At 47.5% G+C, this 26,703-nt stretch overlaps 3 protein-coding genes across 4 annotated transcripts; 1 reads left to right on the top strand and 2 right to left on the bottom strand.

Annotated features, from left to right (window-relative positions):
• The first annotated feature begins 5,943 nt into the window (after positions 1-5,943).
• Positions 5,944-6,529, top strand: LOC119271209 (putative cytochrome c oxidase subunit 5C-4). The gene has a single exon (XM_037553122.1). It carries the CDS (start codon positions 6,048-6,050, stop codon positions 6,291-6,293), a length of 246 nt encoding a protein of 81 aa, XP_037409019.1. The 5' UTR covers positions 5,944-6,047; the 3' UTR covers positions 6,294-6,529.
• Positions 6,530-7,158: 629 nt separating this feature from the next.
• LOC119271208 lies at positions 7,159-7,994 on the bottom strand. Its single transcript, XM_037553121.1, has one exon. It carries the CDS (start codon positions 7,740-7,742, stop codon positions 7,443-7,445), a length of 300 nt encoding a protein of 99 aa, XP_037409018.1. The 5' UTR covers positions 7,743-7,994; the 3' UTR covers positions 7,159-7,442.
• Positions 7,995-11,041: 3,047 nt separating this feature from the next.
• Positions 11,042-16,463, bottom strand: LOC119267078 (protein NSP-INTERACTING KINASE 3-like). 2 transcript variants are annotated; one of them, XM_037548388.1, is made up of 11 exons: positions 16,066-16,463; positions 15,671-15,803; positions 15,514-15,585; positions 15,259-15,402; positions 15,098-15,169; positions 14,948-15,007; positions 14,719-14,816; positions 14,458-14,607; positions 13,476-13,817; positions 12,302-12,693; positions 11,042-11,679 (listed from the first exon to the last, which is right to left on the bottom strand). In XM_037548388.1, exons 1-11 carry the CDS (start codon positions 16,178-16,180, stop codon positions 11,356-11,358), a joined length of 1,902 nt encoding a protein of 633 aa, XP_037404285.1. In that variant the 5' UTR covers positions 16,181-16,463; the 3' UTR covers positions 11,042-11,355. The 2 variants fall into 2 exon arrangements, with proteins under 2 accessions (XP_037404285.1, XP_037404284.1); XM_037548387.1 differs by having other exon boundaries at positions 13,476-13,823; positions 16,066-16,462.
• Between the last annotated feature and the right edge of the window lie 10,240 nt (positions 16,464-26,703).

The raw sequence follows: 26,703 nt of genomic DNA, 5'->3' as shown, positions 1-26,703 counted from the left end.
GTTGTTACTCACCCTTTTCCTGAACTGTACCCACACTGGAAAGTGGTCAGAGCGTGTGGAGCTGATGTGAGTGACGCTTCAATCTAGGAATAACTCAGACCAATCTGTAGTTTCCACAGCCCTGTCTAACCGAGCTTTAACATTCCTGGCACCTTCTTGCTTGTTGTTGTAAGTCCAGTCCGGACCAAAGTATCCCAAGTCATGTAGATTACACCAAGCCAACAAGTCCCTGAAATTTGCCATGTTCCTCTCTGATCTTTTAGCATGCGAGAAGTGTTCGTGTTGCCACATTGTTTCATTAAAGTCTCCCACCATCATCCATGGCTCTTTTGCTCACGGGGCAATTTCACTCAAGAGTTTCCACATATGATGCATGTCCTGACCTCTTGGTTCACCATAGACAAAAGTACATCGCCACTTGGGAAAATTGGGTTCACAAACTAACACATCAAAGTACCTCAACCCATACGACAAAACCTTTATTTTTATTGAATCGTCCCAATACAAAGCAATGCCCGCATCCTTGCCCTTACCATCATGGGTCAAGCGGTGTTTGAGGCCTATCCTCCATTTTATTCCCTTTACCTTTTGCTTGCATTGCCTAGTTTCAAAGAGAAAGACGATCTTGGGCTTGTGTGTGTTCACAAGGCACACAAGCTCCTGAACTGTCCGGGGCTGCCCGAGGCCCCGGCAGTTCCAGCTGATGATGCTCATCCCTCCTGACGGGCGCGCGCCGTGGCACCCGTGGATGAAAGGTTTTCACCATATGACTAATGGAGTCAGTTACGACGGTTGTTCTACATGTAGTGTCAGCTGTAAAACATCACTCTTTTGCCCAATGAAGAAGACTCCATCTCTTGGAACTCGACTACTTTCAAAATATCTCTACCATTATATTATGAGATAGGTTGCATTGCACAGATCTCTACCATGGTATTTAATGGCACTACAATATCACACACAAGTATATATGCGTACATAGTATAATTTATGCACTTGTAAATAATAATTTAAAAATATTTTGTTACACATATTTAAATTCAGTTGAAGCCAAAACTTTTGATGATATATATTATGAATGTATAACAACAAACAATGTAAACAAAATTTGGCAACATTGTCGTGTAGTTAACTATGTTTAACAACTAACAAGAAATATACTCATTAAAGTGTAGTATGGCATATATTTTAAAAATGTATAAAAGTTCAGTACAAAAATAATTATTTAACGACGCATTTGGTTCATAACTTTTCTACCATCTTTCAATTACAGTGTTTAGCGAAAACCTTACTAGCGTCTGGTTTGTCGGTGCCGGTTTCCAACACCCTGTAATCAGATACAACGCTTCGTAAAGCCCAAAACGCGACGTATTGAGTGGTTACGGAAAATGCTCGACCCACTTTTCTTTTCTCCACTTGCCACCGCCTCGCGTCGTCTCCACCATGAGCCCTCCCCTTCACCGCCTCGCCTCGTCTCCACCATGAGTCCTCCCCGTCGCCGGCGGAGTGGGAACGCCAGGCCTCTCCCTCCCTTGTCACTAGAAGCAGCGCCGGATCTCTCTCTCTCCTCCCAGATCCGTCCCTTGAATCTTTTTTCTTTAACATGAGAACCATGGTGCTACATTGTATTGAGAAAATATCCGTTTGTTGAACCAAACAAATCATGCGGTCACTCAATACACCACCTAATACAATGTAGTCCAATTACAAAGCTAAATACGTTACCTGAGGTGAACCAAACACGTCGTAAATTTGCTTCGGACCCAAAATATGTTTGGACCGGACATAATCTTAGGAAACTCGTGAGTAACATACGACAAGCCTCCATCCTCGAATAATATTTAAATGCAAAGAACATAGGCCAGAATAAAATGTGTTTGGACTGGACATAGATCATAACATTTTTTAAATATTATACCATGTACAAATTTCGATCATATAACCTTTGTTTAACAGTATGAGATAATATTAAAATTTCAAGAACATTTTTAAATGTCTTGAATATTTATCAAATCTTAGAACATTATTTTAATTCCAAGACCTTTTTAGCCTTAGAACATTTTTTGAATCTTAGAAAAAAAATTGAATCCTAGAACATTCTTTGAATGTCTTGATTTTTCTTAAATCCCAAGAACAGTTTCAAGAACCTTTTTTTAATCTTAAAAACTTTTTTAATTCTTAAACATTCTTTGAAAGCCTTGGATATTTTTTGAATCTTCGAACATGATTTTAGTTCCAAGAATAGATTTTGAATTCGGAAAACCTTTTTAATAAAAGATCAAATTTTGAATCGAAGAACGTTTTTGAATATTTAGTTCAATTTTTTATTCCTAGAATAGTTTTTGAGTGTCTTGAACAAATTTTAAATTCCAAAAACATTTTTTGAATCTTTAGATCAAAACTAGAAGAACGCCCGTGCGTTGCAATGGGGCCACATTAATTTTAAAAGTTCAATATCAATTATGTTAATATTACATTTAATATTCTCATACATATTAAGTGACATTGATGACCTTTTTTACCATCAAATTCTCTCTCTCACACACACCCTCTCCCTCCCTCTTCCTCACTCTCTCTCCCCCTCTCCCTCACTCGGGAGGTGGAACGAAAATAAACCCGGAACGGAGACTACCAACTGAGACATTAGGAGTAGAGATCATTTAATTGATAAGAATAAATACAAAAGAGTGTTAAAAAGGAGAAACAGATTAGCATACATTGAAAAACCAAAAGAACGATGTAAAAGGGGATTCGCCCTGCCCCCCGGGCCTTGCCACCGAACCGGCTCAGCGGTCCAGTCCCCGCGCGGTCGTCTTCTCCTGTTCCCCGAGCCGCGTCGCTACAGAGTCGGGCTCCCGCCCGACCACCTCGCTGGCATCGAAGGGGAATGGATAAGGGTGACACCCTTCCTTCCCTGCCCCATGGCCTCACTCCTCCTCGACGCCCCCTCCCAAATCCACTTCTCCTCCTCGCTCGCTCGATCCTGTCGATCTGGACGAAGTTAGACGCCACGGCCATCATGACCGACCCCGTCCACATGGCCACTGCCCTCCCTGCGGGCTAGGAGCTTGTCGAGGAGTTCCGAACGCCTTCGCTACTTCATCTGCGCCAACGAGATCAAGTCCAGCACCCCCGCATCGACGTCATTGCCGTCTTCCTCAACCTTGGGCCACCGCGACATTGCCATTCGATCCGCGCCGCCCCGAGCTCCCATGTCTTCCCTTAGGGCGCCATTGACACCGCCATGATCTCCTCTTTCCTTTCCCCTGTTTCCTCTCTTGTTTGCTCTCGTTAGGTATTTTGCCGTGGCCGAGAACCGCCATCCGCCATGGCCATTGCAGGGTAGCCACCGAGCTCCTCGGATTGACCCCGTGGCACATGCCCGCTTCTATGCACGCCCATGCCCGAGCCTACCGCTCTTCTTTCGCGCCCTCGGGGCCACTCCCTCTCCATGCCCACGCCCGTGCTACACCGCATCGGTCGCGCCCGCCGCAGCCACCGCACCACTGTGCCCCGCGCGACACACACCCTGGCCGCGTGCTACACTCTCGCTGGCTGCGCTCGCCCCGTCTGTTGCCGCTTATCCCTTTGCTCGCCCCGCTGTCGCGCCCCTGCCTCGCGCTGCCTCCAGTCATGGCCATCTTCTGCCGACCGCCCCTCAGGCACGCCGACCGCATCTCTGCCCTCCACCGTCGACCGCTCGCCTCGCCTGCTGCGTGTTGCTTCCTGCTGCTATGCGCTGCTTTACCGTTGGTACGCTGCTGCGCCATGCCCTCGACACCGCCGTGGACAAATGTGGCGGAGGGATTGTTAATGGAGTACAAGGAGGAGGTGGCGGGAGGTCTGGGGCAGTGTCACCTGGCTGTGGTGGATGTGTTTATGCGAGAAGGAGCCGGAGTGGAAGGAGAGGTCACAATTGGAAAGAATCGCAAAAAAAAATCATAACCCGAAGATCTCAGTTCAAAAAAATGCTAATATCGATGGAGGGCTGATTTCCTTCAATAGGTGGAAAACATAGAAAATATTGGTTGTTATCAAGGAAAGGTAAAAATTTAGGAAAGTTAGGATTTTTGAACTGATTTCTATGCAAATGGGGTTTTATTGTTTGGTAACGTGATATCAGTACCTGCCCATTTTGTGACGTGTCTGATTAGGAAAGTTTGCAAATGTTAGGAAACTATTTATTGGGAGGAAAGTTGTGACGTGTCTGCTATTTGTTTTCTAAAACAAATTTCACTAATAAGAGAAATCGATTGATTTAGATAAGTTAGGAAAGTTAGATTAAAATGTGTTATTTGTTTCCTGAAAATCTGTTATTTGTTTCCTAAGACAAATTGAACCAATAAAAGGAACCGATTCATTTGCATAATTTAAGAAAGTTAGATTAAAATGTATTATTTGTTTCCTGAAAATCTGTTATTTGTTTCCTAAGACAAATTGAACCAATAAAAGGAATCGATTGATTTGCACAATTTAAAGAAGTTAGATTAAAATGTATTATTTGTTTTCTGAAAATCTGTTATTTGTTTCCTAAGACAAATTGAACCAATAAAAGGAATCGATTGATTTGCATAATTTAAGGAAGTTAGATTAAAATGTATTATTTGTTTCCTGAAAATCTGTTATTTGTTTTCTAAGACAAATTGAACCAATAAAAGGAATCGATTGATTTGCATAATTTAAGGAAGTTAGATTAAAATGTATTATTTGTTTCCCGAAAATCTGTTATTTGTTTCCTAAGACAAATTGAACCAATAAAAGGAATTGATTGATTTGCATAATTTAAGGAAGTCAGGTCCGTGATTTGTTATACGTTAGGAAAGTTCTGGTTGTAATAATGAGTGGAGAGAAAAATAAACCGATGTACCAGGGTGGGAGGGGGTGGTGGGAGGAGAGATGAAAAAAAAACCAGCGAAAATAAATCGCGGACCAGGATGGGAGGGGGTGGTGGGAGGAGAGACGAAAAAAAGACAGCGAAAATAAACCGCGGAGACGATTCACCAACTCGTCCATTAGGAGTAGAGATTTGAATCCTAGAACATATTTGAAATATCTTGAACAAATTTTGAATTCCAATATTCTTTTGAATCCAAGAACATTTTTTGAATCTTCAGATCAAAATTTGATTCCTAGAACATTTTTTAATGTCTTGAACAAAATTTGAATTTCAAAAACATATTTGAATCCAAGAATATTTTCTAAAATTCAAAAAAGTTCAGAAATTTAATGCTATTTTTGTGCTTTATCAGAACTAAGAAAGAATATGCTTCCTACTCTAATTCAAATGTTTCTGCAAGTTTACACATGAGTGAGAAGGAAATTGTATAATGCAGAAGAACACGGAAAATATTTTTATGCATGAATAGTAGTTATGAGAAAATCAACATTTGCTCTAGCCTATTTTTTTCTACAGACGAAATTCTGTTTGACAGCTTTAGTAGAGTTCTTTGAGCTAGAGGAAATTCCGTTTGTTTCTTGCCGTGCATAATTGGAAGCTGGAACATAAATAGTTCTCTATTGAAATTCAACATTTTCTTCATTCTTTTTGTTTCCTGTTGTGCATAATTGAAAAAAGGGAACATAAACATTTCTCTATTGAAACTAATCTTTCAACACTTTTTTCAATGTTTTCAAACTACTTTCTTGCTTTTGTGTGCCAATTCATACGTGGAGAAACAGCGAATCGGGAAAAGTAAACGCTAGCGAAGCACACAACGGCGTGCGAAACAACGCCATTTTTGACGCAAAAGAGCGTCGCATTAGGGGCTCCCCAGTACTCACTCCGTTTAAACGCATCCAGCGTGTGCTCCGCATCCAGCGCCCTATGCGCGGACTAGGAGGTGGCATGTGACGGCGCCGCTTGGAGGGAGCGCACCGCACGCGTGGCGCCCGCCACCTCTTGCCGACACGGCGCCTCCGCCGCATGCCGCGCGCTGTCTCGCTCGGTTCCTCTTGGCCATAGCCATCCTACTCTGAAACCGTGCTTTCTGCTCTGTATCAAAGCGACTACGCAGTACAGGAGCAGAAGAGGAGGAGGTAACTCTGCCATGTCTACGAGGGCGCACAGGGTGGCGACGCACGCTGCGTCGGCGGCGGGGGCGAGAATGAAGGGTCGGCGGCCGCCGAGCGTGGTGAGGGAGATCGTGTACGGGATGAGCCTGGGGCTCTTCGCGGGGTACCTGTGGAAGCTGCACCACTGGAGCAACCAGCGGCGCACCCGCGAGTTCTACGCCCTGCTCGACGAGGGCAGGATCTCCGTCGTCGTCGACGAGCCGGCCGGAGCCAAGGAGTAGTAGTTTCACCTACCTACTAGGAGAGGTATTTTCAGTCCGTGCTTCCATAGATCATCAGTAGCAGAGTTGATAGCGGTTTGGTTTGCTTTGTTTAGCTAGCTAGCTAGCTCAGCTCTCTTCTTCCTCGTGTCACTGTGGAATATGTACTGCAGCTCCAGCACTGCTGCCTGCCTTTGTCTGGTTCCCGAACGAAGAGAATAAACTGATGCGTGGCATTCATCAGTAGAGGCTGCAGAATTAGTGTTGTCTTGTGAAACAATTACTGTTGGGTGTTTCTGTTTTCCTTTGGTTGGAGTATTTGGATTGCTTGCGGCGCACTTTCGGCAGTGGATGGATGGCTGATTCTAGGACACCATGATTGTAAGGTAGGACAGGCACGGAGAATGTCAGTCAGGGTCTTCGGATGTTTCCCCCTTGATATCATTGGCTTTCATTCCGTTTCTTCTCAGCACAGCGCAAGAGACAACAGCAGAAAGGGAAACACTTGAAACTAACTAAACTATTGTGTCACTCAACTAACTATAGTATTTCTGATCACGCCCAGTGTGATTTTTGATTTACCTGTCGATTAGTTTGTTCCTAGTATGTACTACTATGTGGTATCGTGGAATTGGTTATGGTAATTATATACAGGCTTATGCTGGCGTGCTCATTTTATGAAGAAAAACAAAAGCCGTTAATTTGTTCCTTGCACACAACAAGTCCCTATCGTGTGGTGTGAGTGTGACCATGGGATCGATGGCAGAGCAGTCCCCATTGTGAGAGTAGAGAGGAGAACTCGATTAGTTGCGAGAAATGAGCACTTCTTGTTTGAAGATCCAGAGAACAATTTGGCTCCTTGTAGGAAATGAGAAGGAGATTTTCGACAGCTTCAGAGCTGCGAATGAAGGATTCTCCGTAGAACACATAGATAACACAGCAGAAACAATACATGTGCAGCTACAAATGTACAGACATGCAACCAACCTGAAGAAGTAATACGTATATATTGTAGTACTATATGTGTTGTAGTATACACCATCACGTGCAAGTGCAATCAATCATACGAAGAAGCAGCTACTACCGAGGCAATAGCAGAGCAGAGCAGAGAACATCGTCGAATTCATACATGCATCGGCGAGCGAGCGAGCGAGGAGGAGCGGCGACGGCTCATCTTCGGTTGTGCAGCGGGTTGGACCCCGACGGCGCCATCCTCTTGTCGTCGCCGAACACGCCTCCGCCGGCGCCGCTCCGTGGCCTCGCGGCGGCCAGAGCAGCACCCTCCGGCGTCTTGCCGTGCGCCGAACGGGAGACGACGACGCTCGCGCTCCTGGCGGCGGCTGCAGGCCGGGCCGATGAGGGCGGAGGCGCGACGACGTGGCCGAGGAGGGAGCCGGCCCTGAGCGCGAGCGGGACGAGCGAGAGCAGCGCGAGGATCTTGACGCAGCACCTGACGACGCCGCCACCCATGCCTCCTGGTTCACCTGGGAAAAGGTGGCTAGCTGCTAGCTAGGAAGGAACGAGTGATGGACGAGACAGGGGGCGAGGGGAGGAGATAACGGTGGTGATCGAGGCTGCGTTTGACGGGATGGGTGGAAGAAAGGGAGGCGACGGGAGGAGAGGTGTCGAAGTAGAGTGGCGACCGTCGTCGTCCCTGGAGCTGGAGGGGTGCGCGCGTGTAGGCAGGCAGGCAGGCAATGGCGTGGCGTGTGGGATGATACGAGTATGGCTAGCTTGGGTGGTGCGTGCAGCGCAATGATCCATGGGCAATGATGGATGGGCGGGAGCGGGACGGCCAACGAACCGGGGTGAGGGGACGGCACGGGGGAACCGAACCGTGGACGAGCGAGCGAGATTTGACGCGAGACCGGAGCGCGGACAAAAAGGCGCAATCAGTGCGCGCTCTCCACAGCACCCAGCGCGTCCATCCGGCACCCATGATGCACGCTGCCGCGCCGCGCCCCGCGCTTCGCCGGCCGGTGGCGCCGCCGCCTCTGCCTGCACCGAGCGCTTCACCGGCGAATTCAAGGACCAATCCGCCGTCTCCGATGCTCGATCGACCGGCGAAACGAAGACGGCCGCATCCGGCCATCCGCCGTGTGTCTCACGCATGCGCGCTCAGGCGAGGCCGGGTGATCAGTGCAGCCGGGCGACCGACAGTCCGGCGACAAGCAAAGGCACGGCAGAAGGAGGAAAGGCCGCGAACAGTGTCAGAGCACAGTTGACGCGATACATGCGACACGATCGATCGTCTGCTGGAGTGCTAGTGGCGCTAGCCCGCACCCGCACCCGCACCCGCACCCGCGCCCAGTGGTTGGTTGCGAGCGACGACGAGGGGCCGGAGCAGCAGAGGCCGCTTTAAGGGACACTCCAGTTGAATCGGCAACCCGCCATCGATCAGTTCCATCACACTGTCCGAAGCTTTTCCGCCATCGACTAGCCTAGCCGCCTGCTACCCTCACAGTCACAGCCGGAGGTACTGCTTGCTCACAGCCGCTCCGGGCTCCGGCTGCATGCAAGGCCCCACAGCCGGAGGTACTGCTTACTCACCACACCTGGGGTGCTGCCCATCCATGCATGCATGCATGATTCCATCAGGCATCAGCAACCTAGCACAACAGTTCAAAACTTTACTGTGCTAGCAAAAACGCACAGAGACGGCCTAAACATGAAACAGTGCGCACAGTAACATCGCAGACACCTGGTTCCAGAATTTATTTAGTCTTGCTAAGCTTTTAAACCCAGCTTTTAGCGCGCGCGGGGCGTTTTGCCGCGCTCCACCGGCGGCGGAAAATTCGCGCGCGCGGGAACTGTTTGCGCGCGCGCGAAAAGGCGCCAGCTCGCGCGCCATTTTTTGCGCACCGCTTTCGGCGCGCCTATAAAGTGCGGCGCGCGCTACGCGCCTTCTCCACGCCTCCTCTTCTCCTCTTCCTCTCCCTCTCCGCCACGCGCCGCTCCAGCGCCCCGTCACCGACGCGCCTCCACCGCTCCAGCGCCCCGCCACCGACGCGCCTCCACCGCTCCAGCGCCCCGCCACCGACGCGCCGCCATGCCGCCGCGCCATTGAGGAGCGTCCGGCTACCGCGGCGTCCGCCTGCGCCCCAACGGCGGCTACTACTCGGAGATACGCTCCGGCGATCTCCGGCTCGGCCTCGGCCCCTATGGGGCGGCGCGTGAGACCGCCCGCGCGTACGACGCGGCGGCGTGGCGCCTAGGCCGGCCGCGCGGCCAGATGAACTTCCAAGATGTGTACTCGCTCCAGCAGGCGCTCGACGTCGCCCCGCCGCCTCGTCTGAACATGGCGCAAGACCGTGCTGAGCACGCCGAGCGGCAGCGCCGCCTCCTCGTCGCCCAGGAGGACGAGCGGGTCATGGCGGAGTGGCGCCGGCGTCACCCGGAGGACGTCGCCTGCGAGCAGGTCTACTGGGCAAGGCGCCGCGAGGAGGACACGCGAAGGCGCCGCGAGGAGCGGTTGGACAGGAGTCGGCAGAAAGCATTGACGAATGCATAGTCCGATCTCGTTGCAGCAGGTGGGCAGTCGTTCTTCACGCTGAACGATGATCGATGGCTGGACATGTGGCTAGATACCTCGGACGACACCGCCGAGGATGATAACGGTGATGATGATAGCGACTTAGAGTAGTTTTTTTTATGCAATCTATCTCTTTTTTATTGTTTGTCTTTTTATTATTATGTAATTTATGTTTTTGATGTAAAATACCTTTGTATCTTTTAAAATCTATGCAATCTATTTAGTTTTTATGCTTCCAATGCCTACATTTCTAGTTTGTAGAATGAGCGCGCGCTGCATTTTTTGTGCGCTGCTGGAGCGGCGTGCGCGCTGCATTTTAGTGCGGCTGCTGGAGCGGTCGCTGCACGCCGCGCCAAACCAGGTGATGGGCGCGCGCTAAAGCTGTTTTTTGCGTGCGCCGCATTCGGCGCCTGTTGGAGATGCTCTAACGATTTAGAAGTTATCAAAAAAATATGAAATAAATAGTGGAGCATCTCCCTAATGTAATAAGATGATCCAACGGAGGGATTGTGAAAACAAGCATTTTAGCTCACGTCGACATAAACATATATTGAACTACTTGTTTTTTTTTTGTCTAGAACACATAAAGCTGTATTTTTTTTTCAATCGCCCGTTGGATCATGTTATGTTACAGATGTGTTGTTTCAGGATCTTTTTGAGGATTTTTGGAACTTCTACACCGTTGAAAACTTTAACTAATTTTGTGGCAAGCTATGATAGAAAATCCTACTCTATCTATAATGTCTAAATAGTTGATCCCCACTAACGCTAATTCTCTCAACATGCAACCATTCACGTCATCAAATGTGATTTTGTAGCACATACATTCCCCAATTTAATTGTTTCATTTCTAATGATTCATTGTACATGCATACTCTCCGTTCACACATAGTTACCTCTGAAATAATAGCTTTTGATTTAGGTCATTTCATTCATACAAAAATTATTCAAAATTAATCTTTAAAATCCGGCAGCAACGCGTGAGGAAATCACCTAGTTTTACAGACAGTGCAGCACCTTCCTTGTGCATTGCAAGGCAAAACAGGAGGAAGAAAGAATGTCCGTCTCTGCCTCTCAACCATTCCGTCAGTTTTAGAAATGCCGCGTCAGGGTTCGGTCTCTGATGGCTTCAAAGTTTTCTAGAACCAAAATGCGTATGGGATTCCAGCGAAACTTGAGACGTAAAAGATGAAGAGCTTTCAAACAGAGTAGTAAGATAACCACCATATGCAAGGCCTGACAAACAAGAGGAAAGACATAGGATATATCTGACTAATGGAAAATTTTCCTTTCTACTGTATATTTACTCAACTCATCCCATCTCTTCTCTTCTCTTCTCTCTTAGCCTACATGTACATGAGCAGCAACGAAGGGGCGACCTCAGCTCACACAAATACACGATACCATGCCCGTATATACAAATGAATGCCACCACCTACCCTTACCCTATCCGACATCAAAAAAAATGTCACCTCTCCTTTGCCCCGTCTCCTAGTCGAATGCGACCATCCAGGCAACAGCAAGCATCTACGCGATCAAATGGATCGCCGGTCACCTTGGTCCGGAGAGCTCCATGGCCTCGAGGCCGACCGAGGACTCGTCCGCCCCCGCGAAATCGGTGAACTTCAGGGGCAGGAGCTCCGACGAGACGGACTTGGGCGTGTCCACGTTCTGCGACGCCTCCCATTTCTCCGCGAGCCCGTCGCCTTCCAGCATCCGGATCACCTCCGACATCCTGGGGCGGTGGGACGGGTAGTACTGCGTGCACAGCAGGGCCACCTGCACCATCTCCTCCAGCTCCACCCTGTCGTAGTTGCTGCCCAGGTCTTTGTCCACCATCATGTTCAGCTGCTTCTCCTGATGGAGCTTCTTTACCTGGAACCACCACATGCAAGAATCAGAAATAAGGCCGATTTCTGCCCGTGAAATATCTCTTCGTATCGACACCCTTACAAAGAACACAAAGAAAGAGACCTAGGTGGTCCGGCAAGAAATATTTCTTTGTATTGGCATCCTTCAAAATGTATACACCACTAAGAAAAGAGACCACCCTTGAATACTTTTTTTGACAAGTGGTCTCAAGTCTGAACTCTAAACAGAAGGTGGTAACTGATGGTTAATAGTTACTTCCTCTGTAAACTAAAGTAGTGATCTAAAAGATCTTATATCAGTTTACGGAGGGAGTAGTTAATATGCTGACACTATGATAAACGATTAACAGAAATGAATGCCATATAAACTAACAGGGATGGCATCATTTTTGCAGCTTCTGTTTTCTACTATGAAAATATGCTTCAGCATCTCAAGTGTACTCAATGTAAAAGGCGAGAAAGGAGCTAAAAGCGACATACATAGTTGTCGAAAAGCTCTGAAGAGACCAAACTAAAGGCGAGAATCGAAGAAACTCGAATGGAAAGGAGAAAGCGGTCTTTTCACATAAAGTAATAAAGTGAACTTGAGACCATTGCACCGAAAGGACACGATATAACATGCTTACCAAATCAAGCACTCCGCCCTTCTGATTTGCCAGTCTTCCGAAATCTAATGCTTTCTGGCCAGTGATCAACTCAACCAACAGGACCCCAAACCCAAACACATCTGTCTTCTCCGATGACTGCCCAGTTGACAAATACTCTGGAGCTATGTGTCCCACGGTACCACGCACTGCAGTGGTAACATGGGTCTCCTGGTGATCCAACAGTTTTGCCAGTCCGAAATCACCCACAATTGCTTCAAAATATTCATCAAGAAGCACATTGGAGGCTTTTACATCACGATGGATTATTTTTGGATCACACTGCTCATGCAAATAAAGCAGCCCTCTCGCTGTACCCAGTGCTATCATCTTTCTCCTCGACCAATCTAGAGCTGGCTTGCCATTTATATGCTCTGGAAAAGAAATGCAGGAAAGTTTAGGTTTACTGAAGAGAAGGTTAGTTTGCTTGCAAACTGAATAGTATAAATGGAAAGCTGTCATAAGATGGCTCTTTTTTTATTTTGTACTAAGTGAGCGACAAGTAATATGAATCGGAGGGATTAATTCATTTCATCAATAGTAAATCTAGACATGTCATGTTGTGGATAGCTCAGTTCATATTCCAAAATATGGTGCACTGTGAAATGTCAATAAAGAGTTAAGTAAATAGAGGGAGTCAGAGAGCATGAGTATCATTTGAATTAATTGATGGAACTACTTCTATCAGCACAAGCAGTGTACTTCCAACAGGAGCAATCACCATAGCCGAGCTTTGTTTGATGGCGAGACAGAAGGACGAATCTACCCAGGATGATATGTGGTGAAAGGTAGGTGGGTCAAAACTCAAAACCACAAATGGCTGGTAGACTGTGTATGAGCCTAATTAATGCTTTCAAGATTGTAGTATAACTTTCACTAAAAGCAGATAAGACTACTATATGACATGCTATAGGTGAACATGTTGAGGATCTCTTGTCCTGAACGCTAACAAGTGTCAGCTTTTCAAGTTGAGCATTTGGTGGCAGTCTGAGTTGACTGAAACAATACGCCAACATGGATCCATGCTAGACTGTAAATCTGAAATGAGCCTAATGCATGGCAAAGGAAAGCAGAAATTAAACAGGCCATTAATGAATCTGCACAAGTAATGCTAATTACTTAAAAGGTTCTTAAGTGCATGGGGAAAGAGACTAACCACGCAATTGAGAAGCAACACTTCCATTTGGCATATAAGGATAGACAAGTAATCTCTCGCACTCTGTAGTGCAGAATCCAATGAGTCGTAGGAGATTCCGATGAACAGCTAAGCTTATGACTTCAACTTCAGTTTGAAATTGAACTTCCCCACCAACAGCATTGTAGTCTTTCAATCTTTTAACAGCAACAATCGAACCATCACGTAAGAAACCCTTGTATACTATTCCATAGCCACCTTCACCTAATATGTTTTTTGAGTTGAAATTTTTGGTAGATGCTCGAAGCTCCTTGAAGGTGTACTTTTTCAGATGGCCCAAGCATACTTCTGGGTCATATTGATCTGTAGCTAAGAGGAGGTATCAGTATCAGGTACCATAGTATGGAACTAAAACAGCATAACATGCCAGACAGGAAAGCATGGACCCAAACTGTAAGCATGTTATAACTACCAGATCAAGTAGTATATTTGTAAAATGAGAGATCTCATGTTTGTTGCAAGGCAAATCAATGTATCAAAAGTAACTGGGCAGAACTGCAGCAAAGGTTTTTGTAACAAGGGGCACCTAGGCATGTAAGCAACCAAGTATAAAATTCTGAATTGGTAGTGGCTGTCCTAATGAACTGTAACAGATTGATTGCCTATGTTATCACTAGAAGCTACAGAAATCCACAAAATGGATTATGTGGTATCCCGTGTTTATTTGAATTTAACACGGTGTGGAAATTAAATAACTGAAGATTAGTCCAATGTTAACCATTCAGCTTTGACCAAAGGTAAGTAAGTCAAATGAACCAAGAGCATTTTTATATCTCTCTTTGTCAAAATTAATTTGCTACGAAACAGGAAAATATGAAACATATAGCTCAAAACTAAAGAAACAAGATTCTTCAATCTTTGACGCAACAAAGATGTCTATTTTTTGAAGTTTAAATCCAGACAGTGTTACTATGAACAAGCCCAACATCGAAAAGAGCATTACCATTTACATCAAAAAATATCTGCTGATTACGCCTATGCCTCCACCAAAGAAGCATACTGACCACAATAGCGACAAACGCTACAGAACCCACAGTTGCTCCACAGATGATAGCAATTCGGTGACTTCTTGACATGGCTTGTTGTGGCTGAACTGAAGAAAAGGAAACGAATATGAGCAGAGCAGAGGGGATAAAACAATACCATTTTTATGCTATTGATGTATATTTCTCAAAGGTAAAAGAAAAAAGAAAAAAATTCTCACTCTTAAGGTCATCTGGTGGATAAGAAAGCGGGTCCAGCGACACGGACGAGCAATTGTCTCCAGACTTGACGCCACAGATCATTGAATTCCCAGCAATGCTGTACAAACAAGCGACAATAAAGGAAAGAAGAAATGAGAGCATGAGCAATAATAGTGTAGAGCATGCACGGAGGGTGTTCAGGTAGGAATTGAATTAGCCAGGTGATCGGGCATAAGCTGAACGACTCACCTGAAAGTTCTTGCAGAAATCTTTGGCACGGGACCGCTCAGGTTGTTAAACGAGAGGTCTCTGCGAAACAGGCCAATTATTAGAGCTGCTTGTTGCAGTACACAGAGGAAAGAGGGAAACAAGAATAACTAAGGGATTCACAGGACATACACAAGTGCGAGGCCATTAATGGTGGCCAGTGATTCAGGTAAGACTCCAGATAAACTGTTGTTATTCAATTTCCTGGCAGGAACAAGAGGACAAGGAGTGAATTGCTGTGTACACAGAGGAAAGAGGCAGAGAAATTCAATAACCGGGTCAAGAAATCTCACAGATAGTTGAGGTTCTTGAGATCGCCGAGTGAAGTCGGGATGCTCCCGGTGAGATGATTGTCTGACATGTCGAGCGTCTGGAGCATCCCCAGCCTGCCTATGGTGCTGGGAATAGTGCCGGAAATCGCGTTGTTCTGCAATAGCCTGTCCAGAAACAGTAAACACGAACACTTGCAATCTTTCATTTTTCTGGAACCTAGAGCAATACATTTTCAAAGAAACAGTAATAAATTTTACTAGCAATGAGCCGCTTACACAGATTGCAGCCTGGTGAGGTTCCCGATGCCCGGCGACAGTTTTCCGGACAGGCGTTGGCTGGGCAGACCACTGCGAGCACAGATAAACCTGAGAAGATTAGTCTGGTGACGCTCACCGGAGATAGACCGGAGGAGGGGCAAAGAGCGGGGCGTACAGCGCGGAGACGTAGCCGTCGGAGGAGCAGGTGACCATCCTCCAGCTGCAGGGGTCGACGGAGTTGATGTCCCAGTTGTCGAGCACGTTGTAGTGGTCCTGCAGCTCCGTCTTGATGGCCATGAGCGCCACCACTGCGACCCAACAAGATTCAGGCTCAGCTTAACCAAATCCCAGCAGCAAACAACTTTTTTTTTTTGAGACATGGCAGCAAACATCAGTTATGGCGAGGAAGCAACGGAAGCGCCGGCATTGGTGCGCTTCTCCAAATTGGGGGTTGCCAAGAAGGGAAACCGGAAATCCTTTGCCAATTTGGCTGAATCTTGTTGCGCCGGAAAACACTTTTTTCACTTGAGAGAAACTCGGGGGAAGAAGCAAGATCGATAAGATGGTTACCTTCGTAGTTGATGCCGGTGGGAGAGAGCGTGGCGGCGGCCGGCGGCGGCAGGACCGCGCAGAGCACGCCGGCGGCGGCCACCACCCACCACCGCCACCGCGCCCACGTCTCCATCCCCTCCGCAGCCCGCAGATTCGCCCCGGACAAGACGACGGCGGCGACGGAGACGAAGACCGAACCACACCGGAATTCCCCCGCCTCCGCGCCGCGGCAGCAGAGCAGAAGGGAGCCCGCTCGGCCGCCGGAAGGAGAAGGAAGGCGATCAATCAAAATCAATCCCGCCCGCCCGCCTATCTAATCTACTAGTACTAGCGCGCAGCAAGGGAAGCGAATGGAGGTTGGTGCTGGGCTGGTGGAGTGGAGTGGGGGCAGACGCAGACGCCAACAGGCAACAGGCACCTGCCACACCGCACCCTATCGACCGCCAAAAGGACCCAGGACGGACTGTGGCTGTGCGGAGCGTGTACGCGCCCGACACGGACGGACGCGCATGCCACCGGCGTGCGACCCACGGCCGTCCCCAGGCTTTCGGCCCCTGCTCCCACCCATTTCCACTTCGGTGTGTGCATGTGTATTCTCCCCTCTCCACCAGCTGGAGAGTAGTATAATTGTTGGTGTACATAGACAGACAGCGTCACTGTCAGCACCCAGCAGCAACGAAAACAGCAGCACGCATTTTTGTTCCTCCGGATTTGCTCGTCCAGTCCTTCTTTATACCAACAACTATACCCTGCATTCATACAATAATTCTGTCCGAGAAAGCTAAACTAATGAAAAAAATTCCAAGGAAAGTGGAGTGGCTTTGCGTACCGGAGACGGCAGATGGCCCAATAATGCAGCCGAGATGATGACCCCGGTCACAATCCTCTCCCTCTGTCTCTCTGCATTTTTATTTTTATTTTTATTTTTATTGAGTTGCGTCTGTCTACGAAATTAACATTGAATCTACTACTAGTACTCACAAGTCACAACGACGCATGCAAACAAATTACCAGCACACACCAAATTGTGCTACTGCCACTGACTCCAGTACAGAGTTGAGCAAAAAACAATGCCCCGCCGGAGTACTCCTACGTAGATTGGAATCGTTGCTCTTGTCGCATTGGCCAACTCTAGTAACAAAACGGAGCAGCGCATGTTTGTCACAAACCGGTGTAGGAAGCAGTCAGGCACGGGCCTCTGCGCGGCGGTGAGTTGCTCTTGTACTGACTGATGATGAACTGGATTATAAAACGGAATGACGGGGGAGGATAAAAGAAAGGAGCCCGAGGGGAACAACAAGGAACCGACGACACGCACTGCACCGCCGACTCGACTCACATGCGACCGAGCCTTTTATTTCTCTTGTCCCGTCCCTCTCTCTCCGCACTCTACCCTACTCGAGTAGCTAGCGAGCCAGCCTGTTATCCCTCACACACTCGTCCGTCCAGCTCCAGGTCTTGTTTATTGGACTCTTCACGGTGTGTCCTTTTTTAATTGCCAAGATTTTAAAATTACATCACTACTCGTGAGGTGCAGCCACTGTTGCTCTTGAGCTTAAGGCTTCTTTTGATTCATAGGATAGGATTATCATAGAAATAGGAATCTTGTAGGAAATGAGATGACATGTATCTCAAATCTATGAGTAGGAATAGGAATCAAGATGTCATTTTTCCATTGAGTCTAGACTTTTTTTTATTTTCCTATGAAATGTGGAGGATAGGAACCAATCCTATGTAGGAATAGGAATCCATTCCTATGAACCAAAGGGCTCTAAAGGAAAAAAAAACCTATAAGAATCCTATCCTCTAGAATTCCTATGAAATTCCTCTAAACCAAAACTCCTGAGGGATGGCAGGGAAATGCTTGGTGAAGTCCAGTGGCGTCAGCAAGCCCTCCAGCTTTGCTGCAAGGATGACCTTCCCCGGCCTCTTCATGGAAATAGCCAAAGTTCCTCGTCTGTGTCTTCTATCCTCGTCCACAGTTATGTCTCACCACCTCTCCATCGCCATGAACCTCATCCCCAACCCCTTTCTTCCTTGGCTGCTCACTCGGTGACCGCACCAAATTCGCCAAGATCATGGAGGTGTGCTCTCAGTTCACCGACATTGAGGCGATGCATAAAGAGGCAGACAACATGGTGTTGAAGGCGGCGAAGGAGGAGTTGAAGACGATGCTACATGACCCAGTGAAAGGCGCTATGTCAGTGGACATACTGCGCTGGGGGATGGATAGGTTGAGTCCAGTGATCAGCGAGCCAGATGGGAAAAGTACAAGCTTGCCAGTCCTCCTCACACCCAACCAGCCGTCGCGGTGGCGCTAAGAGGATGACCATGAAGTGGTGGAGCTGGTGGTCAGGGTGCCGACGCCAGACAACCATATAATGCCTGTGTTCTAGACGGTGACGATGAGGAAGAGATGGTGGTAAATGTGGTCAAGCTGGAGGTGGACAACGACAAGGGTATAGTCCTCCAAGTGCCTCCAGGGTGCCGCTGCTATGATGTATCGGTGCTTGTAAGGTTGATCTACCCCATCCCCCAGCCCCTTTGTACTAAAAAAATCCTCGTGTGAACCCTGAAATCCATCGGTACTACCTAAATCCAGATGTGGTGTCAATCCCCTTTCGAGCCTCCCACGTTCAATCCAATCCCTAGAGCTCGAATATAATGCACGAATCGAATGCAGAAATCGAAAGAGAGGAAAAAGGGCTTACCGCCATTGCCGAACTCTTGCCAGTGCGATGGTGAAGTCAGTGATCGACGCCGATGATCGACTTACAGTTCTTCACTCCGCCGCTCACTGCCATCGTTGTGAGACTGGGGAGAGTGAAGAGAGGGGAGAGAGAGAGAGTGGTGAGGGTAATTATGTTAGCACTTCAGGAAACAAAAGCGACATCTCGAGCCTACCTCCACGAGATGCATCGCTCGATCCTGGCTGTGGAAAAACAGCTGATTCGGTCGTTACCCCAAGCCAGGCCCAAAGGTGCTTTAAGGTTTCTGCGGACCAACATTTTGATGTGACCTAGGCAACCAAACAGTCCATTTTGTCTGGTTGGCTTGTATGAAGCCTATCAAACACGCCAATAATTTTTTTTGTCAGGTCCTCATATATTAATTAACCAACAGAGTTATTACAATCACTCATTACAAAATTCATCACACAGGCCGGAACATCATTAACAAGAATACCGTCTGACCTATTATCAAAACTATACTTAGCAATAAGATGAGCCACCACATTGGCTGACCGGTTAATCTTTGAAATTTTGACCATAGGTAGCATCTTGGAGATACTCATTGCTTCCTTCTTCAAATCAAATAGCGTTGACCGGTCAAAACTTTCCTTTGCAAGAGACGTAGCAACAAGCACACAGTCAGTCTCTAAAATTATAGGATTATGGAGCGTAATACCTATATAGAGACCAGCAATGCAAGCCCGAAGTTCCGCTTCCTCCGTGTTTTTACAACATCCAATGAAATCCCAAGAGGAGACAATGACATTTCCAGAGGAGTCCCTAGCCACCACACCCACACTTGCAGCTCTAATGCTCTCCACAAAGCTTGCGTTGACATTTATCTTGATATAATCCGAAGGAGGGGGTTGCCAAGCCACCTGAGTTCCCAAGGTATTAGGAACAGATTTTAGACCAGGAGCGATACCTTTTCCTTTATTCTCCGAGTCCACCAGTGGATAGGAATGGCAAGCAACAAACGACGACCAGTAATTATCCACAAAACTAGCAGAGCCTGTGACAGATTCCTTCCCCTTACCAAAAATCAAATCATTTCTCAAATGCCAGGCTCTCCAAAAGATGAAGATAATTCTGTCACGCATCAGAGGACTCAATTGATCCAGAAGGATAAGAAACCAATCACACCCAGTATACCTGAACACCTCCTCCACAGGTAATTCCCAAGTGTCCCTCATGGCCATACGCAAAGCATAAGCCTTTGGACAGTCGACAAGCACATGAAACGTACTTTCATCTTCCACTCCACAAATTGAGCAAGTACTAATCGTAGCTTGGTGATGCACCACTCTGTTAACCTGGACAGCCAAGCTATTGATAGCTACCCGCCACGCAAAAATACGAATTTTCTGAGGAACATTGGCTCTCCAGATCAAATCCCAAATTTTTCTCTCCCCCCTCATAGCCCTACTATGTTGCCCCTCATCTTCTTCTTTTTCCTTAAGATTGAGCGCAAGCTTGTACACACTTTTAACCAAGAACAACCCATTCCTCTCAAAATGCCAAGCAACAAAGTCACCATCCCCTACTGATTGAATGCGCAAACTAAGGATCTCCTCCGCATCATGCGGGTAAAACAAATGCTTGACCAAATCCTCATCCCATCTCCTAGGACCACTCAAGATCAATTCAGATACCCATTTAATTCTGGTCTTGTTCTTCCTTGCAGTAACTTTAAGCCCAGAGGTTCTAGGGAGCCAGTTATCTCTCCAGATATTAATATTAGACCCATCAGACACTCTCCAAATTACTCCTGATTTTAGCAGATCCAACCCATGCACAATACCTTGCCAAGAGAGAGATGTCGATTGTGGAAAAACAGTATCAAGGAGGTAATATTTTGCCTTGATCACCTTGGCGCACAAGGATTCAGGGTTAACCACCAACCTCCAGGCCTGCTTAGCTAGGAGAGCTTGATTAAATAATCTGAGGTCGCGAAATCCCATGCCTCCCTCACCCTTGGGCCTAGTCAATTTATCCCAAGCCAGCCAATGAGTTCTCCTCCTATCCTCCTCATCACCCCACCAAAAATTCCTAATAATCTGCGATAATTCCTCACAAAGTGACGCCGAAAATTTAAAGATGCCCATAGCATACACCGGAAGGGCCTGCAAGACAGATTTAATCAAAGTTTCCTTCGCCCCACAAGACGCATATTTTTCGATCCAATCCGAAAGAATTTTGAGAGCTATTTCTTTGGTAGATTGAAATTTACCCGCCTTCATTCTCCCTTGAGGCACCGGCAGTCCAAGATATTTGTCCTCAAAACCCTCAGCGGTGATGCACAAGATTACCATAACAGCCACTTGACATTCCATACTGCAGTTCTTCCCAAACATAATAGAACACTTATCTGGGCTCAATAACTGACCAGTGCCCTTTTCATAAGAGGCAATAACATTTTTAATTACCAACGCTTGATCAATAGTCCCCTTGAAAAATAATAGGCAATCATCAGCAAATATAAGATGGGAAACACCCGGGGCATTCCTATTAACCTTGAAGTCCAGAAGAGCACCTCTAGAACATGCATCCTGAAGCAACAGAGATAGCGCCTCCGCCACAAACAAGAATAAATACGGAGATAGAGGATCCCCTTGTCTAATACCACAGGACGGGGAGAATGATTCCAACAGTTGGCCATTGAAGAGAACAGAAAACTTGACTGATGTAACACAAGCCATAATCCATTTTATCCACCCCGGAGCGAATCCCAATGCCCCCAACATGCTCTTCAAAAAATGCCAGTCGACCCTGTCATACGCCTTTGCCATATCCAATTTATAAGCACAAAATTCACCCCGGCCGTCCTTAAGCGTGCTCAAAGAATGCATACATTCAAAGGCTATAAGCGCATTATCAGAGATTAGTCTCCCAGGGATAAAAGCACTTTGGGATGGAGAGATCATACCATCAAGAAGCGGTCTCAATCTGTTGACGAGGCATTTAGAAATAATTTTATAAATAACATTGCACAGACTGATAGGCCGGAACTCTTTAATCGACTGGGGGTTCTTCACCTTAGGAATTAGAACAATAACCGTATCATTTACACCCTCCGGCATGACCCCAGTGTCAAAGAACCTTTTTACTGCACGAATAATATCTTCTTTGAGCAATTCCCAATTCCGCTGAAAAAACCTTGCAGGAAAGCCATCTGGACCTGGAGCTTTAAGGGGTCCAATTTGAAAAAGGGCGTCACTGATTTCTTGATCCGAGAACGGCTTACATAAATCATCATTCATCTCATCAGTAACAATTGGATTGACAAGCGGAATAATAAGAGAAGGATCAACCATACCATTGCAGGTGTACAAATGCTTAAAAAAGGAATTAGCGATTTCCTGTATTTCATCCACATTCTCAGTAACTGTACCATCGTTCCTCCTCAGCCTAGAGATATTATTCTTTTTGGACCTCCAGGAAGCCTTTGATCGAAAGAATTTTGTATTCCTATCCCCCCATTTAATTTTATCAATCCGAGATCTTTGTTTCCATATATCTCTTCTTTAAAAAGAAGCTCATCCATGTCCTTGAGAATTCTTTTTCTTTCCAGCATATCATCGTGATTACTCCTTTTATAGAGTACATCAAGTCTCTTCCTAGCCTGCTCAAGTTTCTTGGGAATATATCCAATGTACTTCCTACTCCAGGCATGCAATTTACCAAGCACACTACTCAAATTGCTGGCCACATCCTTCAGATCCTGAACATACGTACCTTCATTCCAGGAAGCTTTAATCTGATCCTCAAAGACCATACCCTCCCTTTCCCAGTAGGCTTCATACTTCAATTGTTTAATTACTTTACCCGAACGAGGAAAACCCATCAATTGAATGAGCAGAGGACAATGATCTGACCTTGAACTAATAATATGAGAAATCTTGCACTCTGGGAATAAGAAAGACCATTGGGGGCAAGCCACCGCACGATCCAGTCTCACCTTGACATTTTTGTTGCCGTCTTGCTTGTTATTATATGTCCAAGGAACACCATGAAAGCCCAAATCAAAAAGATTACAGTCAGAAAGAACCTTCCTGAAGTTGGCCATCAGCGATGCGGACCTCTTATGACGAGAAAAATGTTCATTCTGCCACATCGCACGGGAGAGGAAGCAGCCGGCAACGGCTGGAGCAGAGGGTGGAGGTGCCGTCGACACGCACGGGAGAGGAAGCAGAGAAGGGGATCTCGTTTGTTGTCCGTGTTTTATGTGATGCGCATTGGGTGAATCCATCAGCCGCATTTGTCCACCCCATGCCCGCTAGACGGACAGACGACCTAAAAGGACAAAAAACGAACAAAATCCGTGTTCGTTTGGATCGCCCCATTGAAGTTGCTCTAAACACCCAACACGCCGTGGCATTTCAATCTTGTTTCTTGGACGTTTTTACATATTTCTACCTCACAAAACCGTTCTAAGATAAGCTTTTATTGCCCACTTCGTTGAAGGCGTTGCGTCTGTACCCGCGGGGCCACAACCCGTTCCACTGTCCTCTACAGAATCCGGGGGGTACGCCGGTGCGCTCCAAAGAGAGAGTAGGGGAATGTACAAGATTCGCGTGTACCACAGGGCCACCAGCTGCTCATACGTAGGCCTGCTTGAATAGCATACAATTCGTATGGTACTTGCCATTATGCTTGGGCCCGGCGCGGAGAAAATTCCGCGGCGCCGGTGGGACGGGACAATGGCATGGCATGTACGCGGTACGCGCGATGCTGCCTGCTGATATGAATGCAGATGCATTATATGCGTGTACTTCGGCTCATCAATCCGCATGATTTGTGTCACGCCGGATGGTTACTCAGGGGGTTTCTTCAAATCGTGTTGGGATACAATCAAGGCCGATCTGTTTGAGGCGCTGAACCAACTCTATCACATGGACAGTCAGGGGCTTGCATCGCATAAACACTGCTATCTTAGTCCTTATACCCAAGAAGCAAGGGGCTGACTCGCTCAAAGACTTCCGACCAATCTCGCTATTACACAGTCTCATCAAGATCTTCACCCAGATTCTTGCTACCAGATTAGCTCCTAAACTAGACAACCTAGTTGACCATTGTCAAAGTGCTTTCATAAAAAAACGGAGCATACAGGAGAATTTCCTGTACATACAAAGCACGATTAAAAAGTTACACAAAGCGAAGCAGCCTACAATCCTGCTAAAGTTGGATATCGCGAAGGCCTTCGACTCCCTTTCCTGGCCCTACATCCTGGACATGCTCGAGGCGCGAGGCTTTGGCACGCGTCGGCGCGAGAGGATTGCCATGTTGCTCCGGACATCCACGTCACGGGTGATTATGAATGGGCAGCTCACTGACGCCATACATCACCGACAAGGGCTAAGGCAGGGTGATTCGCTTTCCCCGTTCCTGTTCATCTTGGCCATGGATCCGCTACAAAGGATGCTGAGCCTCGTGACAACGCGTGGCCTACTCACCAAGCTACCTGGTCGATCTCCTCTAATGTGTTGCTCCTTCTATGCGGACGATGTCGCCATGTTCATGAACCCCAATGTAAAAGATGCCCGAATGGTCCACCTGCTTCTCCATTGCTTCGGCCAAGTCTCAGGTCTCAAAGTAAATGCGGATAAGAGCATGGCTTTGCCAATTAGATGTGCAATAATCAACTTAGCACTTGTCCTGGCACCCCTTCGCATCCCATGCAAGTCTTTCCTGGTAACCTATCTGGGAATGCCACTCTCCCTAAGAAATCTAACAAAGGTAGATTTTGACCCGTTCCTGACCAAATTTGGAAACAAAACTGCTACATGGAAGGGCGGGCTGATGGACAAGAGCGGACGCCTCATCCTTCTCAAATCTGGACTTACCGCATTGGCCATATACATGATGACGGTGCACAAGCTGCCTGCTTGGGTCCTAAAGCGTCTCATACAATTATGTCGCTGCTGGTTGTGGAGTGGAGAGGGCACGTGTAGCGGCGGCAAATGCAGAGTGGGATGGGCTCAAATTTGCCGTCCCAAAAACCTTGGCGGTCTAGGGGTTTTGGACCTACGGAAATTTGGTACGGCGCTCCGACTTAGATGGTTGTGGATGGCATGGCAGGACCCGCCCCGCCCTTGGGCACGGTCTCCACTACCGTGCGACGAAAAAGAATGCATGTTGTTTGCCATGGCAACGGAGCTCAAACTCGGCGACGGGTGGAAGGCCCGCTTCTGGCAAGATCGTTGGTTACACGGGGAGTGCCCAAAAATCCTAGCACCGGCCCTATTTGCAATATCGGCAAGGAAAAACCGAACGGTGCATGACGCACTCACAGAGCAGACATGGCTGAGCGATCTTGCTCATGGGCTGACCGAAGATATGCTACAGGAGCTATCTAACCTGGCGGAAAAATTGGACGAGGTGGTGCTACTGCCTAACCAGCCAGATGAGATTGCATGGAGGTTCACCTCAAACCGCGAATATTCCGCCAGGTCCGCCTATCTGCTTCAATTTGAAGGCTCGGTGACACCTGAGGGGCACAATCTCATTTGGAAAGGATGGGCCCCGGGTAAATGCCGCTTCTTTCTATGGACAGCCATGCTGGGCAAAATCTTAACCGCGGATGCGCTGCTGCGTCGAGGATGGGAGAACAACTATTTCTGCCTTCTCTGCGAAAGGAATCTTGAAACCCCAACACACTTGCTACTGGAATGTCCCTGGTCGAGATATGCCTGGGAGAAGATCGCTCAACTCGCATACGCACCGGCGCTACTGCCGGCATCATGGGATGGTTTGGTCTCCATCAAAGCATGGCTAATAGCATGTCATGGCAGGGCACGAGAAGACAGGAAGAAAGGGACCTTGTCCATCATACAACTTATGGCATGGAAGATATGGCGCGAAAGGAATAGACGTATTTTTCAGCAAGAATACTTGGGCAGGGAGCGCTCCATCGAGAAAGCAAGAGAGGAGATACAGCTTTGGAACATGGCAGGAGCAGGCATTCCTTTTGACCCGGGCTGATTTCTTTCTTCCTGTTAACCCCGGTTAATCACGGTTTCTTTCTTCTTTGCTTTTGCTTTCGGCTTTTGGTCGAGCTTGCTCGCCGTCTACTCACCCTGTGTACGCTTGTAGCTCGATCGTTTCCTCTCACTAATCAATGAATTTGGTAGACGTTGCTATCAACATTCAAAAATCCGCATGATTTGTTGCGCGCCTAATCATCCCACCATAAGAGCAGAGCATGATTTGGTGCCCCAAACTCGTCTCATACGCATGGGCCGGCACGCCCGTCACGTCGGACCTGATAGCTCGATCCCACCGTAAATTGCATCAAAATCAACCTTAAGACCTGTCGGATCCATTTGATATCTCTTTCCTTCGTCCTCCTTCACGCCGTTCGTCTCGCAGCTGCGCCGCCGCACACGCTCCGCAACCGTTTCTAGCCTCTGTGCTGCTAGCTCCGGCAGAGTAGTCCTCTCTCCCGTCCTCGTAGCCGGCCCAGACGCCACCCCGGTACGCGCCCGGCAACTCTCTGGCTCCGTCTTGCGCTTGATGTGCTCGACGCGTTGTTCGATAGGATATTTTGTGATTTTATTGAGGAAAACGATGGATTCCAATGCTTCGTCGCACGAGCAGTATGGACCGACGGAGCTTGATCAAATGATTCAAGATGAGTTCTTCAAAGTGGACATGATCAAGCTCATGAGCATGCAAGAGAAAATGGACCGGCAAGTGGATCATATTCTCAACTTCAAGTGCTCAATCAAAGGGAGAAGAGTGATCAACCGAGATAGGGTGTCTGGAGCAAAGCTATTGCACAAGGACTACTTTGCTCTCAATCCTACTTTCCGGATGATCCGTGGTTTCATCGCCGTTTTCGCATGCGAAAACCATTGTTTTTGCGCATTGTGGAGGGAGTGGAGACAGACGACGACTACTTCAAGCTCACAAGAGATTGCTGCGG

Source organism: Triticum dicoccoides, chromosome 3A (assembly GCF_002162155.2).
Source record: "Triticum dicoccoides isolate Atlit2015 ecotype Zavitan chromosome 3A, WEW_v2.0, whole genome shotgun sequence".
Taxonomy (NCBI): domain Eukaryota; kingdom Viridiplantae; phylum Streptophyta; class Magnoliopsida; order Poales; family Poaceae; genus Triticum; species Triticum dicoccoides.
The sequence above is the reverse complement of the archived record's forward strand: the minus strand, read 5'-3'. Positions and strand labels throughout refer to the sequence as shown.

What these genes read in the sequence shown, in the direction of transcription:
- LOC119271209 (XM_037553122.1), top strand. Translation starts at nt 6,048, where the DNA reads ATGTCTACGAGGGCGCACAGGGTGGCGACGCACGCTGCGTCGGCGGCG.
- LOC119271208 (XM_037553121.1), bottom strand. Translation starts at nt 7,742, where the DNA reads ATGGGTGGCGGCGTCGTCAGGTGCTGCGTCAAGATCCTCGCGCTGCTC.
- LOC119267078 (XM_037548387.1), bottom strand. Translation starts at nt 16,180, where the DNA reads ATGGAGACGTGGGCGCGGTGGCGGTGGTGGGTGGTGGCCGCCGCCGGC. An exon ending in GATATTTTTTGATGTAAATG is followed by an intron (nt 13,824 to 14,457) that starts GTAATGCTCTTT and finishes ACCTCCTCTTAG; the next exon opens with CTACAGATCAATATGACCCA. An exon ending in AGGGCGGAGTGCTTGATTTG is followed by an intron (nt 11,680 to 12,301) that starts GTAAGCATGTTA and finishes TGGTGGTTCCAG; the next exon opens with GTAAAGAAGCTCCATCAGGA.